The following is a 17737-nucleotide window of genomic DNA, read 5'->3' on the forward strand; positions in this document are numbered from 1 at the left end:
TGCTGTTTAAAAATACAAAATGCTTCTTAATGATAACAGTTAACCCATTCCCTGTGAAAGAATTAGAGTAGTTGAGATCCCGTAGGGAAAGTAACCATGGTCCTAGATTAGTTTATCCAGTATCAGAGGACTTTATGCTGAGAGGATTTAGATTACATTTGTTGTGCTACCACTTTTTTGGCAAGTTCCAGTTTGCTGTCTGGATTAGGAAAACTTTGACAACAGCTTTGATATCCAGTGTGGTACTTGGGTGCAAAACAATGATCGAACGATGACAAGCTTCTATTTCTGAAGCCTCACCTCACCTTTAGTTTTGCTTTGTAGAAGGACACAGGTTAAGAGTTAGGGCTACAATACCCAGGGTCCCTAAGCAGACCCAGCACGTTACAAACACTGTGCTTCCACAACATAATCTCAAGATCTACATAAATACAGAGCTTACCCTGACCAAGGAAAGCTGACACCAAAGCAACTTAATAGAGCTCCAAGTAAATTGAAAGCATGCATGCCCTATAATTTCTACAGTTACAGCAAATGCAACCAAAGATGCCTGTTGTGACTACTGAGCCACCTATGGCGGCACTGTGATTGAAAGAAATATTCTTTGGAGTATCAACTTGTTTTCAATATCCAATATTAAAATGGAAATGCAAATATCATCAAATATATGGGAAAAAATGCACAGAAAAACTTTGATAATGGAAAAACAAGTTTCAGAAATTCAGAAATTCTTCTACTCCTCTGACTTGACAGATTTAGCATGAAGTTCCTCTTCCATTTTAGGTAGATGGATGATGCTGCTGACGATAGCTCTTTTTGTTCACTAGAGAGAACAGTTAAAACTAGCTGGCATAGGAATGGCTCTTTCGGACTCTTCTGCATCTGCCCGCATTTTGGGCTCCAAATTAAAAGAAAGATGCATTTTAAATTTGGTACTTTGTGCATGTTGTAAGTCAGCTAGTAGAGCTTAGAGTAATATATGTTCCTGTAAAATATACGGAACAATAAAAGCTGTTTACTCATTAAGAATATTCATTCTAACAATCTCTGTATACACCTCAAGTATGGTTTAGTTAACTGTACTTTTCTCCATTTTAACAGGGATTTTAAGAACAAAGCCAGTTGCTCTACTAGTTTTCAGACTCTTAAGATACAACGTGCACATACTGACTTTTTTTTTCCTCCTAACTTCTGCTTCATGTCAGCCCCTGTCTGACACTACTATCCTGCAGTACTTATGCCTTTGAGGCCTATTTTGACAGGATAACACCACCAAACCCAAGTATTATTTTTATGGGCTATCAAGGTACTATCATTCTACCATCTGAACAGTTATCTATAAAAGTATTATCATCTTTTATTTTACTGGGAATAAAATTATAAAACAGTTAAAGGTGAAATTTCATTTTCTTTATAAAATACTCTTATTTAAGCTATTAAACAGTTACTAATCTGGGATAAGTTTCTCTATGAAAGTAGTTTAAGAAATTCTGCTTCTCAGATATCTCTGAAAAGATATCTCCATTTCCCCAGAGAGAATCATACACTGACAATTAGATGCATCTTTTCATAATCTACTTTTTTTTTTTTTTTTCTTCTTTTTTTTTTTTTTTTTTTTCTTCTTTTTTTTTTTTTTTCTTCTTTTTTAAAGCATGTTTTACCTTACTAGAAGCAGCTCTTCCAGGTTTTCCAGACTGGGAGTCACTTTGAAGGTCTGATTCTGACTTCGAATCTGAAGAACTTTCTTCTGAGGAACTGGCCTCTGAATCTGAGGAACTGGACATGTTTCTTTTCTTGGTGATCCCCTTTGCTTTCTTTTTACTGTCTTCTGAATCACTATAAAATACATAAAAGATTTTTCTAGAGACCTGAAATCCAAAGATATGTACTTGGGATGTACTGCCTTCCACACTAATATTTCAAAGCTTTATTAAATGGATTTTAAGTCAGTATTTTTTCACAATAATGGAAACTTGGCTGACATGCAGATGGAGACATGGAAATGGAGACAGAAATTTCAGAAAGAAGTGCAGGCATCCTGTTAGGTAAAAGAACTTTCAGGCCACTCCATCTATGGTTAGTAGAAACTTGAGAGGTTTCTATGGCATTTTTGCAAAAATTTTTGCAAAAACAAGACATGCATTTTAATTGGCCTGAAACCTTCTAAACTGAACCATCTAGAAAGGAGGCCTACAATGCCTAATAAATATTTCAACATTAAAGAATTTACAGAAAAGAGTTCTACCAGTGTTACATTCTGACACCTTTGGTCACATCGAGCAGCTTGCAGTGCACAGACCCAGAGACTTTAAGGGATGTTTTTCCTCACAGAACAGTTCCACTCACCATGGCAATGTCAGATTATGTTTTTCTAGGTTAAGAGCTACTAAATATTGTAAGATCTACTCTATTCATTCCTAGTAATAGGATCAGTACAAATTCATGTATTACTCTTTTGTCTCTGGAGGGAGCTAATAATTGGAAATACCATTGGAAATAAAACTTATTTTCTAATAGTTATCATGGGCCAAATAAATATAGAAATCAGTACTGCATATGGAAATAAAATATCCTTTCTTGGCCCTGCAGGCCATCAATTTATACTTTGAAATCAGCTTCTTCCACAAGAAAATCAATTGGATACTAAAATGCTTTAAGAGTAATAAGGTCAATGATAATTAAACAAATCCAGTCTACTCAACTATTAAGAGTTCCTTTGGAGAGAAAATCAAGTTGTTATACATTTCTGATCAGCTTTAGGAGCAGCATAAAACAATATACTATCAAGTGACACTATTTCAGATAACAGTTTTATACGGGAAAAATGCAGGTAAGGGAAATTGAAAAATATAACAGACTGAAAGTTAGGGGGAACACTTTCTGCAATAATTTGCTAGGATGCAACTAGCAAATTTGACAAAGACATTAAAAACAGTAGTAAAATTTAATCCAAATAACAATGCCCCACCCATGAACCAAGCTGAACTCTAAAAATGAAATTTTAATAGTCAAGGAAGGTTTTTCTGAAATCAGTAAACTGAAATCAGTGAGTCTAAAAATGAAACACAAGTACGTGTCACAAAAACATGGTGCAGCACATCTGACACTAAATCACAGTGAAAAAATACAGACTACCATAATGAATTTGCATATACAACAAACATACATTTCCTTAAAAAAATCTGAGGTCATAGATAAAAAGGATCTAAGATAAAAACAAGTAACATCCCCAAAGTTTCTCCATTATTAGTATGCAGGTAGTAACAAAACAGCCTACATTTCCTTATCAGGGAGCAGGAACAGCTGCAGCTACATCAACAAATAAGCTGCTGAGAACCCATTAAGTCTTTTTATCTGAAAAGCAAGTTGTTGCTCAAAACACACAGCTTATCCTGAAAACAAGGTCTGAAGACAAAAACAGACACACATACATCAGCCAGTTTTGATGGGTAACCGCTGTTTACCTTTCTGCTTAAAATTTCAGATGTTATTCTAATGAAAAGAATTTACTGGTAACTGGCTTTTTAACTTTGCGATGATGAAAAGCCTGTATTAATTTAACCTACAGATTTCATTTGTTCTGAACAGGAAAAACAATATAAATCACTTTTAAAATCATTAAAACCTGACTTAAATTAATAAAGTCATAATTAGGGCATTATGCTGTGTTTGTTATGGAAGTGGCAAGGCGAGCTGCTTTAATTACTGTCTGTAATAAAAGGAGCAGAGTGCGTAGTGCGCCCCAATCAGCGCTGTCAGCCACGACCGAGCTGAGCTGCAAACTCATCAAGGGAGCTGGCAGCCGACTGCGGAGTAAAGGGCCATCATGTCTGCAGAGGCCACTTGCTGACAGCACTGGAAGAAACAGATTCCTACAATCCAAGGTATTAGCCCCAATTACTCAAAATTTTAATGATACTTTAATACACAATAATGCTGTTGATAATGGGCAATCTTAAAAAGCGCTAACACTTAAGTATCTTATGACCGTTTCCCTTCACAGCCCTTGCCTCTAATATTTGGATCATAATCTTTTTAATATAACATTATTTAGAAAAATCAATTGTCTTAGTTACATAATGGCAAAGTGTTGAAGGACTTCATTTTAGCTCTCAGCAAAATTGCTGCAAAAGGTAATTAAGTGTTTCATACAACTGTTTGAGCGCTAATTCAGCCTCCCAAGGTTACATCAATTTTCAGAAATCCACTCACAATTCTACTGAAGTCAGGAATTAATTCCAAACATAAGAGTAGTCTTATTAATGAAAATATGAACCCAGTTCACACTAAATACATACAAGTGAAAAAACATACAGGAGAAAAAAAAAAGAAAAAAGCAAGGAACCTGATTGAATGCTTAGCAGAGACTGCTTACAGCAAGAGTGCTCTAAAACCCAGTAAAATCTCTGCTGCTTTTTTTCCTTAAATACACATATGCACACCTACCTTTTCTCAGCTGGTCTAGATGTTTTCTTTCCTGCACTTTCTTTGCTGTCTGATTCACTGTCGCTCGATTCTCCACTGGAAGAGGAACTCCCACTACTCTCATCGCTGCTGCCTTCCTCCTTATCTTCCTTCTCACTTTCACTGCCAGACTCGCTCTCTGACATAAAAGAAAAAAAACCCACAACACAACTTTTACATATGTTTCTAGATATTTCACATAATTTTTACTTTCTAAATCCTAATTAATTTCAAAATAAATGCAGTATTAGCAGTAGATCTACTTGGAAGTTTATTTATCCAAGACAAAAAAAACAGATGATAAAAATCACATTTTTCCCTCCTAACATTTACAAACTTTTGTTGTTTTAAATTCTTTAATCTCTAGCATACAGCTGCACTGTACTAAATTAGTAATCCTTAATAATAAATTAAGTTGTAATGTGGATCCATACCAATGTCTTCACAATTGCATAACCCTATCAGGAGCTGGAGATGACCTCAAATTCTCTAATCTACATCTTCACTTTACCGTAAGATTATTTTATACCAACTGCTTAATAGATAACCTATTCTTGAATACTGATGCTGACGATGATTAAACCACTGATTTAAACCATTTATGCATCCTCTAATTAATCCTATAGTTAGAAAATGTTCAAGTATCTTAAGTGAATATGTTCTTGCTTCAAAGATCATCAATTCCCATGATACAATTCTTAAATACTTCTTTTGCTCTACTTATTTGCTCAGCTTAGGAGCTGAGAAGCTCCACGTTCAGATTTGAAAGTCTCTCTTTTCCATTCAACAGGATGTAGCCAATTCTTTTAGGTCTGTAATGCTAAGCACTGTCTAAACTCTGGACCTGACAGATCTCCTCAGCTCTAAAGCTTAGACAGGGCCAATGAGAATCTTGTTATTGCACACAGAAATTGGGGAACCGCTTGTCTAGCATTAACTCAAGACTGGTAAGGAGTTCCTTAGGTCACTTGTTTTGACAGGCAGTTACCAGTTATCTTCATCATTGACCCAATAACAATAAACAGGCAATATCAGGCAGAAATACAGGGTAAAACTATAACACAGTCAGGATTTACTAAAAATTCAAGAAAAACATAGTTAACTAAGTCTGGCCATTTGTCAATACAGCAATAGATGTTAACAAAACAGTATTTCATCAACAACGAATTTCCCCAAAAGTTCAAGATGACAATTCTTATCAATTAAGACTGTAGGCATTCTTCCCTCAAAACTTTAGGTTCATTTAAATTTAACTGAAGTTACAACCACTTACCACTTTTACCAGGCATAGAACTAGCTGAAAATAGCATGCCAGCTATTTTAGCTAGGAAATAGAGCAAATTCTAATTCATTCAAAGAACATTCGGGTTAATTTGTGCAATTAGCAGATATTACACATTTGCAGCGAGTTACGCTTTTTCCAATGTTCCTTATTTTTATACATGCTTTACTGTGTGCACACGTGTGTTAATTCTTTATTTTTATTAATGACTCAAGTCCTTATAGCAGCCAGCTCTAATGACAGAAGTTGTCTATACTATAGACACGTTAGTTTCCCAATACTCACCTGTTGCACTGGTGCTGGCAGACTCATCTTCCTCCTCTTCTGATTCAGAGTAAAACTTTTCAGCAGGTTTCTCTTTCTTTGTCTTACCTAGAAGTACAGTCCATTCTTTTGTCTGTAAATAAATTTTAATTTAAGCTTACTTTTATAGCCAGCAATATAAAAATAGACACACATTGTGGCAAAGAAAAACTCCTGCAGTTGTAGTATTGGGCAGTTTCTAAATAAATGTTCTAAGCAAGATAAGAGAAACTATTAAACTTCCTATTATTTTACACAATTAGGAGCACTAAAAGTTTTGTACATACCTATAAAAGGAGAGATATGTCTATTAGGGAGACAAAAAGAAGATTTACTAAGGTGGATTAAAAGCATCAGTAACCATAAATAAACGTGTAGGCCAAAGATCCTGAAGTCTGAGAGCTATATCTCTGAATCCAGCTCGGTTTAGCCTATGACTGGGTTGAAGGGAACGAAGGGCAAGTACAGCCAGTTACCATCTTTATCATTCCAAATTTTAAGGAGAAAACATTAATGCTCCAGTGGTCAGTAGAAGTTTCAGCATGCACTGGGCAACTGCATTTCACTTCATTTGCAATTCCCAAAGTGAGTATAATTCCTACAACCAAAAGATCAGAACGCTGCAATATTTGGGTCTTTGCTCCCCTCCATTCCCTTAAACCTACTGCAGAAGGGGCATCAAACCCAGACGGGACAGGGGAAAAAAGCATATAGGCAGACAACGATGTCAGAAAGACACAGGTTTGTCTCAGTGACAGTCATGATCTGGAATTAGACTTTTGAAAGAGCCCTAACATTGAGCCCGAAGGATGCCTGGCTCTAGGAACACTGGCCTCCTCTTAAACACCGAGAGCTGTCAAAGCTTTGCAATTTTCTACAGGGCAATTAATATTTAGAAAGCCCAAATTCCTTTGGATATGAACGCCTATTGGAGTGAGGCTTAAGAACGCCAGGTGACTCATACACATTGTATAGGCAAATACAGTATTAGAGAAGCCACAAAATTAATGAAGCATTCTCCAAAGGGAAATATTTTAACAAAAGCTCTCGAGAAAGGCTTTTTGTGTTTGTAATTTAATGGAAGAAGGTCTCTCCACAGCTTCTTCCATGCAATTTCTTCACTTGTAATACTCGCCCAGAGCTGACTGCCTTCCAACTTTCCCCATATCAGCTTATGGAATTTTGTATACAGTATCTTTCTTTCCTGAATTTCACATAAGAAGGTAAGAAAGTCATATTAATCTACTCAGAATACCTATTTTATTTACTGGTCTTTACAAATACTGTATTTTTATTTTTATATTTTTCTATCCATTCCCTTTCTACCACCTTAACTGCAAATTGCTTCCTGTACAAATCATGTGGAAGATGCTCATGACAAGGATGGTTCTCTGTTTTGATTATATTTGTTATAACAGCGTATCTATGATTGTATCATCATCACGGTATATTAATACCTTATATTATCCCTATATAGCATACATATATATTTCAACTTCTGTTACGGTTCAATAGCTTTCACCTATTTTTATGAGGACCCTGGTCCTGGATGCATAAATCCCAGCTCCTCTACCAGGCCACAACTCTGCCGCAGAGTCTCAATCCAGGAAAAGAAGTTCTCCCTAGGGAGAAGACCGGTGCTGTTGTGCCAACAAACAGCAGGGGCACTAACAACTCCCGTTTGGTTTTTATAAAAGCTTTGCAAAATCTTTGCCATTTCTTTCCTTTATAAACTTCCAATATAGGCTAAAGTGAGCTGGACAGAGGATGTTCCCATGCACCAGCGCAAAGTCAGTCTAGAACTTAGAGGCTTAGGCTTGACTCTGATCTCCAAGTGCCGGAAGGGAAGTCACTTCCAGCGGTGCCGACCTACCACCTCAGCGGCTTCCACGTTGCGCAGGGCCGGGTCGGGCGCCACCTCGGGCCAGTCGGACAGCTCCAAGTAGCCGGTGGCTTTGCTGTTCAGCGTGTGCGACAAGGTGCCCAGCTGGAAATGGTCCCTGGCTATTAAAAAAAAAGGAAGGGAGGGAAGGTGCAGACCAACACTGTGAGCTCTACCACCACGAGTAATCTTAATCAGGGACTAAAGGTAATTGGCATTATATTACCTCAAATGTCATGGAATAAATATAAACTAGGAAGCTCTTCATAGGTCAAAAAACTGATTTCAGTCCATAGATTACAATAATCTCCCCCATAATGGTCAATAAAAAAGCTAATCAGTCAGTGTGTTTAGAGGTGTTGCTCTGAAATGTAGCTTCTCTAAAAATTACTTTACTGTGAATATTAAGAATGACAGCACAGTTAAACAATCCATATACATGTCTTGGCACAAACACATCCAGAATTTTAATGGTTTCTTCTCAAAATGGACCTGTTCTTAGAGCTCCAAAACTAGGATTAAGTACATACAAAAATTAAAATTGCAAAGAATAGTAACAGGGTATTTTAATTGAGATAATCTGAGAATCTTTTAATCCATGAAGATGTGCAGTAACTCTTGTTTTTAAAAAGACAGAAAATGCACAGGAGAAATCTTTACTTTGGAAAAATAAAAATTTAATCTATTAAGAGTTTATTTCTTACAGACTGATAAAGCATTTACAACTGTCACACTAACAAGCTTCTATTAAAGCCTAGCTTGAAGACTAATGCTGCTTTTCCAAACAAAAGCGCATCTTGTCTTTGAGAGACCCTGCTGTTATTTGAGCACAATTTAAAATCAACGTGATCCAAAAGGGATCAGCTCGGGCGGGATTATGAGGGACAAACACAACGGGTGCAACGCGCCTGCTGAGGAGCGCCTGAGCACAACGAGGACCCTTGCATATTAATCACTTGCATTTGCTAAGTGCCCCAGTTGGCGGGCGTAGCTGAAGGAGAATAGGCTGCCACATTCCTTTACATGACACACGTTTACCAAAGGATTTTGGTGGCTGTACCTTTAAAAGGAGACTCGAGCAACGGGGCAGGTTTCTGTGCCAGAAATATTTTTTTGGCGTATTTGCTTAAAGCTCCACTCTTCTCGTTCGGAACAATAAGCTGCCTAATAAATCTTGTACGGTCTCTGATGTCGTAGCTTTGATCATACTTGCCGAGATTTAATACGTACTGGGTAAGCAATTTTGTCTGCGGGAAAAAACAGGACAAGAACAGAATACAAGTTATTTATGATTATTGATAACTCTGGATAAACATATTTAAAGAGGTAATAAAAATGAATGGTTATGTCAAACAAATGTTGTTCCACAGGGAATATGCATTTCTAAAGCCGCAAATGGAATTCTGAAGCCAAAGCACATGTCCTCTTCTGTATTGGGGAGGTGAATGCTGAGTACTGAGAAGCAGCCATGTGCTAGATTATTAAACTGCTGAAGTGGAAAGAAAGGCATCATTAAAAAAATAATCATATATGGCAAACCCGCTGAAGGGTCTACGTGAGGATAATGAATGTGGAAATACAACTAAAAACATGGCACTCAAAACTTAATCGGAAAAATATGCAGGACATCAAAACATCAGAGGGTATTAGGGGGCTGGCAAACGGCTTCTGCTGAGGTGTGTTTTATGAAGAGATACTGTCCCTGGCATAAGCAGTGTCTGCACTCTGACTGCACTCAGTTACTTTATCCTGAATTATGACCCATTAAAGCAGACACATGAATCACTGAACTGGATTACTGCAAATTATTTGCAGTGCATTTAGCTGTTACTTTTTCATAAAAGCAAGCTGCTGATGCCCTCTAAAAACCAGGATAAAAGACTTCTTCCATTTTTTTTCTTGGAGCTTAAAGCCTCCGGTAATATTGGTCATTTATTTATTTATGTAAGAGAGCAACTTATATTATCACAGCTTTTTACAGCGTAATAGAATTTCCTAATTTGATGTCTGAGAATATTAAACTGAATTATTAAAATTATTTAATACATGTTAATTTTTAACACCTGGGGAGAGAAAAAAATTTCAATACCTTAGAAATACTGTAAACAACACAGTAATTCTGAACAGACTGTATTGTCAAATATATTTGAAAGAAGCTGCTTTGTTCATATTGACATTTTCCAAGCAAATAAAAAAAATAGTAAAAATCATTGATATCATAAGAAAGCGTATTTTTAGCGTACAGACTCAGAATGCATGAATAACATGGGGTTAAAAATTCATTGCCAAAGTAATTTTTTTCTTTCTATCAACCATCTTACATGTCTTTTTCTCCCCAACCCGCTTTGCTTGCTAATTGTACAATGTTATAAAAATAGCAGTTTCACTTCTGCAAATAGCTAGAAAATTCAGTCAATTCTGTACTGCAGAATGTTTTGATTGCTGTAATTGAAACACATAGTAAACAAAAATAAGTTTCATCTGCATAAGATGTTATATATGCAAATATTTCATAAAAAGATAGGAGGAACTGGTCATATTACATGTCACTAGTAGTAAAACTACAGCTTAACAAAAAAAAAGAAAAAAAAACACACACACTTTTGGTGAAAAGCTTCTTTCCTTTAGCTATCCTTAATTTTGCCTTAATTATTTTTTCTCTCTGCTACTCAAGGATGGTTCTATGAAAACATGGGTTTTTTTTTTTTCTGCAAGATACTGTCTTAGCTGTGGGCAAGGGAAACTTTCCCACACATATTTCACAGCTTACTCGCAGCTACTTTATGCCAAGGTAGGAAATTTTAAACAACTACAGCGGACAGAACACATGCAGCCTGTGCTCATGCAGGGCTTGCACTATTTTATCTGAATGGAAGTGGAAAGGGAACACAGATTAAACAAACCCAGGGACACTTCCAGCAGCCTTTGCTTTATCTCTGTAAAACAAAACAAGCCTCTTTCATGCCATGGCAGAAGCCCCAGCAGAAGAGATCATGGGACACACAGGTGTTTACTGCCAAATTGCTCTAGGGATGGGAGAAAGCTGAGGGCCTTGCTACCAAGGGAGGCACTTTCGCCTTGAGTATGGCTAGAATGAGATGGAAGGTGATCCTGAAAGGCTGTATGTTCTTTTAATCTTTTCCACATCTCTTTCTCTTCCTTCTCTTCCTTCTCCTCAACCCTGAAATATCTTTTCCATACCCTCTGATAAAAAAAAAAAAAAAAAAAAAAAAAAAAAACACCAAAAAAAAAAACACCACAACCCTACCACATTCTTATGGAAGAATTCTTCCTATCTACCAGAAGCTTCAAGTATCATATATAGCACAAACTTTTCATATAAACATTTTTTTTTTTTTTTAAGGCAATGCACTGAGGGTGACAGAGCCCTGGAACAGGCTGCCCAGAGAGGTTGTGGAGTCTCCTCCTTTGGAGATCTTTAAAACCTGCTTGGATGCAGCCCTGTGCCATGTGACCCTGTGTGAGCAGGGGGTTTGGACTTGATGACCTCTGAGGTCCCTTCCAACCTTAAGCATTCTATGATTCTATGAATGCAAATAAACAATTGGAAAAGCTTTTCAACGTGGAAGTAGCCAACAGAGACTATTATTTTTGTTATAGTTAAATGCACACCACTTTTGCCAAAGGAACACCCATAAGACGACGAAAATTCGAGCAAGTTAATTTGGTGAAATACAAGAGACTTTATACGCAAGGGCTACTTCCCCGTAGAGTAACACAAAGTAGTGTTATGTACACGTTCACGTAATATCAAATACTGCATCGCCTGTTACCCAGACATGCTCAGTATAGAGGCACAATCTGCAACAATATGTACGTAGGTATGTATGTATGTGGGAGAGTAGAACGGTGGAAACAGAAAACAGGAATGGAGGATAGATGGCCAGACTGACACCTGTTCAGCCACATGTGAAAGTTTGCGATTCCAGTTCTGAGCATTAAGATGAAAAGCAGCTGGACTTCTTTAGAAATTCCAGATCAATCCAGAAAAAGAAAGTCTTAATATTGAGGGGGTAAGGAAGCGTTTTATTCTTGGAAATATGGACATAAATATAAGAAGAATGTTGCCAGGATAAAATCCTAAAGGCAAAACTTCACATCCTAGTTTGGAAAGAGCTTTCCATCAAGTCAGCTCATCAGCTTTCTCAAGTAGAATTTTGTGAATAAATGAATACTTTGACTAGTTGAGAAGACAACTTACCTCTCACTGAACTAAAATTGATGCATGAAATTCATTCATTCAGCAAGTACCTCAAAAGACACAGTCCCTTCAGGTTTATCAGTACCTTTTCTGAATCCGAGGATAAACAGTACTTTCAGTGACTCATTAAATCACATAATGAACACGTGAAAATGATTCAAAAAAATCACAGAAAAAAGTATCATTTTCTTTTGAGTCAAGTAATTTTGGCCATCTGTCACAGTTCATAGAATATTAAGTAATGGGTCAGTTTGGGATTAGGAAGATAAACAAGGTTGTTTTTTAGCTCAGTTAGCATCTTCATTAAGATGAGCACCGACAGAAAAAAGTAGCCATCACCTTTCCTTGTTGCCCTTTAGACTTCTAGGCTGTGTGAGCAAAAGACAGGCACCAATCCAGACAGAAACTATCAGGCCTGAAGCTGAAGCTGCCAGTCATGGAAAGAGAAGACACCACCAGTGCAGTTGTGCAGGTGCAAGATTCAGTGCTGCTCTGGCAAAATAGGAAGGCCTCACAATGCAGGAAAGTATCTACATCTCTGATAGTATTTTCATTTTACATTTGGGATTTCTTTGGGTTTTTGATTTTTTTTCTTTGAATTTCCTTGATTTTATAGCCTTTTACAGTAGTAACTGGAATTAGAGTGAAAGGCTAGTGCTAAAATACTACATTCCTTAGCTGGAGAGCGACGGAGTTCACAATGATGTCACTTAGATGAATGAAGCAGTTGGAACCTCTCATAGCTACTGCTTTCACTGCTTGGGGGTTCTGGCAAGTCTAAGTTCATCTTTTTGTATTATAAGACATTTTTAAGATTACCTTTATCCTTTAGAGGATCAAAACTCACTACCTTCACAAAGCAAAGTTTAATAATAGGAAATATAGAAAAAGGGAAAGTAGTCGCTATCTTTAAGATGAACACTGAAGGAAAGACATAAAGAGGCCTCTTGATGGCATCTCCTTTTAGATATTGAGCAAAATACAAGCCACCACAAGATGTGGTTCATCGAACCACAAGACAACCCATCTCCCAGACTGCCCACATCATATAAGTCATTTGATTCAGACACAATACCAAGAATCTGCCTCCATCAGTAGACTGATTTAGACTGCTACAAGTGACTAACAAAGGTTCAAATGACACCAGTCTGCTGAAAACTCTGTGCTACTTAAGTGAATAAAAATAAATTAAAAAAAAAAAATTCCAGCCAAGAGGCTAAAAAAGTAATCTCATCAATGCACTTGCATTTAAAATCTCATCAAGAGGTAACTTGTAGTCTATTGGATAACCTGAAAACTTAAGAGTTTTGGGGTTTTTTTTATTGTAGAACAAGGTAAAAAAGCTTTAATTATTTAAATAAAAGAAATCGTCACTGGTCCATGCACAGAGTACCACAACTGTAAATACATACATATGTATATTCAATGTTAACTTTACCTGCTTTGAGTTTGTTAAATAGAGTTTTGCTCCTAAATTTAAGATCTGCAGCTTTACAAGGTCATCTTCATTAGTGAAGCTCTTGGCTGTCTTTCTCAAAACATCAGGTGCAATCTTTGGAACTCGTTCACAGTACTCCCCAATGAGCCACAGAATGCTTGCCCTTGCCACTGGCACCTGAGAAAATATTAAACTCTGTAAGTGCATCCATTCACGAAGACTTTTTGTGTACTTTGACACATATATGATGGGTAACAAACTAAACAGAACATTATTTAAACACAGTTGTCATACAAGTAATGAAAACCCAAGTTAAATACTACCTATCACCTCCTGTGGTAGAGAGAATATACCTACACACATAAGGTGCAGATTCTACCCCTCTCTCCCTCCACCAACAATATTCCAAGTTGTTGGGAAAGAGAAAGAAAGGAAACAGACAAAGATGCAATCTGTGCCTCTTCACAGTACAAGTCGGTGGCAGCTGGGAAGAGAATCCAAGTCTCTGAGACAGGGGCTGGAGTTCTTGCTACCAGACTATGTGAAATGCCATGCTGAAATACAATGTTTTAGTGATAGATACTGACAGAGATGTTCTTACCATTCTATCTTTACATTTTAATATCTTTTGCAGCATATGTCAAAATAACTGATATATGCTGAATATGCTGACATGTAACTGAATATGTAAGTGGCAGAATTACAATGGAAAACAGCAACAGGAAACAACTGTTAAGTCTTCTTCCTTGGAAGGAATGTTTTTGAGTTACATTCATAGAAGGTAACAAGTAAAATACCAACCTGCGAGATAGCATAGTTTGAGAAGTGCTACACAATTCCTTATACATAGGGATTCATCCACTGAACCACTCACAAGAAATTTAACAATTAATAATGTTCTATTGCTCAAAAAAGTTTGGAAAAAAAAACACTGAATAAAGTCAGCCTAAAAATATCTTGCTCTATGCTTTACACTGTTGCAAATACATATGTCAGACAAGCATGTGCCAAGCAAATATGCCACAAGGAAAGCAAAGTAACTCTACTAGAAGAAAAGGCAAACAGAGCATGGGAAGACAAAATCACCATTAATAACAACAACAAAACCTCAAGAAAAATAAATGCAAAACCATACACTGAAAAATATTTAACTCAGAGATAACATACTTATAAAAACAAATCAGACTGCCATAACTGAGGTACAACATACACACTTACATGTAATTTCCAATCAGATTTTTTCTTCAATATTAACAAAAAATATATTTCAATGGTCTTGGACTCTATAGGATGAGAGAAGGGAATATACTACTGAGCAACTGCTAAATGTAAAAAGTTTAAGCACAGTTAGAAAATGTTCATCTGCAATACGGTGAGACTGATGCCATTACTGTACACTGATTTCAGAAGGGAAAGAGGTTATTTCTAATGTTCCAAAGGTTACACTGCATTAAGACCTCACTCCCAATCTATTATTTTAAATTGGGCTAAAGAATAGTAATTGAGTGGTACATTAAATTTTCCAGTACTGGAGCAGTTCAAGTTGCCTGCTGTACAGATAGATACCTCTAAATAAGAATATATGGGCAACTTCAGATTTCAGTTATGCTAGATTTATTTTTCTTAAATATTTCATTATAGACTTGTTAAAAAATTAGAATTCTACAGGAGATCACAAACTAGGCCAGTTTAGGTAGCAGCTTACTAGAAACCTGCTTTACTCTATTAGTATCTCTTTATAAATCAAATATAGCTTACAGGGCCAACCAAATTTCAAAACAGTATTAATTTTCCATGACAAACTTCAATATTGTACTTCTCCTGGTTAAATCCAGCCTACACTTTTTGAATACAATGAAATATTTAAAGGCATACTGTTTTATTCTTTCAAGTCTTTCTCATTATATTAAGCTTTTATATCAACAATATATTTTTAGAAAAGAAAAACTAAAACAAAGCTTAAATTAAAAACAGTGATAACAAATGAGATGAAATACCTCATGAGACTCTCCTTTTTAACCAGGCAGCTAGCTTACTATGTAAATACTGTATATATTAAACACAGTTTTGCGCAAGAAGAATCAATATCAATTAAAGACTTTTTGAATCAAACCCTGAGTGGAAGTGATTTTAATGAAAAGTATATGTGGAACTGATGAACCCAACGTTTCCGTGTCACTGAATTCGTTTGGGGTCAAAATCACCTAATATTTTCAGATTTCTTTTTCCTCTGTTTAAGTCCCCCAGTCCTCAACCATGTAATATCAAGCACTCGATCTGGCTGCCATTGTTTCCAGGGCATTCAAAAGAGTAAACAAGAAATGAAGCCACTTCTAGACCTTCATTGCCTTTTCCAGGATAGCATAAATAGGGACCTTGAATCGACAAAAATGCAGGAAATAATACTTTCATTATGCAGCCCTGCTCCGCATTATCCTCAAAGGCAAACAGGATTGTAAATTACTTTGCCTGATGTTTTATTCTATATACCCTGAGCAAGTGGTTAAGTGCACTTTTCAAGCTTTAGTACCAGAAGGCAGTTTCTACTGTCATTTTAACCCATTACCTGTCTGGAGGAGAAAAATAAAAAATGAAAATAAAAAAAAAAAAAGTAAAAGCAAGAGAAATAAGATCCTGGTTGCTCACTGCAGTCAGAGGAAGGCATCTGCAAAGATTTTTCAGGTCACTCTGCAAGCAACACAATCCAAAAGCTATTGTACTTCAGCTCTAACCTTATTAGGCAATATGCCACACTGAAGTAAACACCAATACTACCTATTTTTGTCATAAAAAGACTAAATGGATATTAGAAAAATACAGAAAATTAAATCTAATTTCCTACATTTACATCTATCAGGCCTGTTTTTAATTACTAGTAGAATTTTAGAAAAAGAGATGTTAGTGATGCAAAATGTCACACTGTTGCAAGAAGGGAAGGTACACAAAAAAAGAGAGTAAAAGACGAGTGTTGCTTTCTGTTTTCAAATGGTAAAACCTCTCAAGGACTCCTCCATTATTTGAACCTCCAACACAAAATTTATTTAGAAAAAGGATCTGTTCTAATGACCGTCTCCCTCCAATATAGGTTTTTTTTTTTTTTTTTAATGTGCTTTTTATTCAAACTAAATACTGGATTCAAATTCAGTATACAGTGTATATGGGTACAACATCCCAAAGGTCACATATTCAAAGAAAGAAAGAGGTGCTCCCATTATATAGAGATTAGAGTGAATAAATAAATCAAGAGAAACACTCATTATTATAGATGCATTATTAAAGCATATAGTAGAACAGAAAAATAAACGTGCCTAGAATCTGAAGCTTTCAGAACTGAAATACGTATTAACTATAAAGCTCACACCTTGCCAAAATTGAGAAAAGGGAGAATGTAATAAAGCAAAACGTCTCTGGTAGGAGGCTAGATCATAAACCTAGCAAAAAGCAGAGTCTACATAAAAATAGTTAAGAGGAGCTTAAAGTTGTTATTGTTGGATGAAAAATTGAGAGTTTTTTTTTGACATTCATTCTTCCATCACCTATTCTAGTGGTAACTCATTTCTCCAGTAATTGTTTTTAATTGCTTTCATCAGTAATGTTTTTCTTCCTAGGTATTAGCGTTCCAAAATTTAAATGCACCTATTTTGTTTTTTCTCTAAACGTGCAAAGCCCTTTTCTGCTTTAAGCCCATCCAAGATGTTCCCCACCTCTAAATTAGACAGTACTTCGGATTTAGCTCATTTGCTAATGTTCAAGAAGGAACTAGAAATACCTCTAAGGAAAACTAGGGGATGCCAGTATTCGGCAGCCAGAAGAGGAAAAAAATTGCTTATTAGTTCGATAGAGATAAGAAAAATCACACCAGAATTACAAAATTCCCATCACACAAAACAATCACTACAGGGTACAAGGTATTATCATAAATTATTTTTCTAAAAAGAACAGGGAGAAACTAATTTGGAGCCTACTGCAGCTTGTTTATTTGAGAAAATACACAAACATAAACCAGTATCAAGACATTTCAACTCACAGCTAATTCTTGTTGGGCTGATTTAGCTTCATTCCTAAAATAAATTAAGGTAAATCAAATAAGGTATGCTTCAAATCTAAACAAAAATGTCTCATGTGTTAATCCAGTTTAATCAAGCT

The 17737-nt window shown here is 36.2% G+C and overlaps 1 protein-coding gene across 1 annotated transcript in view; it reads right to left on the minus strand.

Moving 5' to 3' along the window:
• AP3B1 (adaptor related protein complex 3 subunit beta 1) overlaps positions 1–17737 on the minus strand; it is a 121247-nt gene that overhangs the window by 51659 nt on the left and 51851 nt on the right. The window contains exons 15-20 of the mRNA XM_026036603.1: positions 13592–13768; positions 8992–9178; positions 7923–8053; positions 6032–6143; positions 4447–4603; positions 1662–1836 (exon numbers count right to left, since the gene is read on the minus strand). Of these exons, the coding sequence (XP_025892388.1) occupies positions 1662–1836; positions 4447–4603; positions 6032–6143; positions 7923–8053; positions 8992–9178; positions 13592–13768 (939 nt within the window). The remainder of the gene's footprint in view (positions 1–1661; positions 1837–4446; positions 4604–6031; positions 6144–7922; positions 8054–8991; positions 9179–13591; positions 13769–17737) is intronic.

The sequence above is a fragment of the Nothoprocta perdicaria genome, unplaced genomic scaffold (genome assembly GCF_003342845.1).
Source record: "Nothoprocta perdicaria isolate Ctin4 unplaced genomic scaffold, notPer1 scaffold_1, whole genome shotgun sequence".
Taxonomy (NCBI): Eukaryota; Metazoa; Chordata; class Aves; order Tinamiformes; family Tinamidae; genus Nothoprocta; species Nothoprocta perdicaria.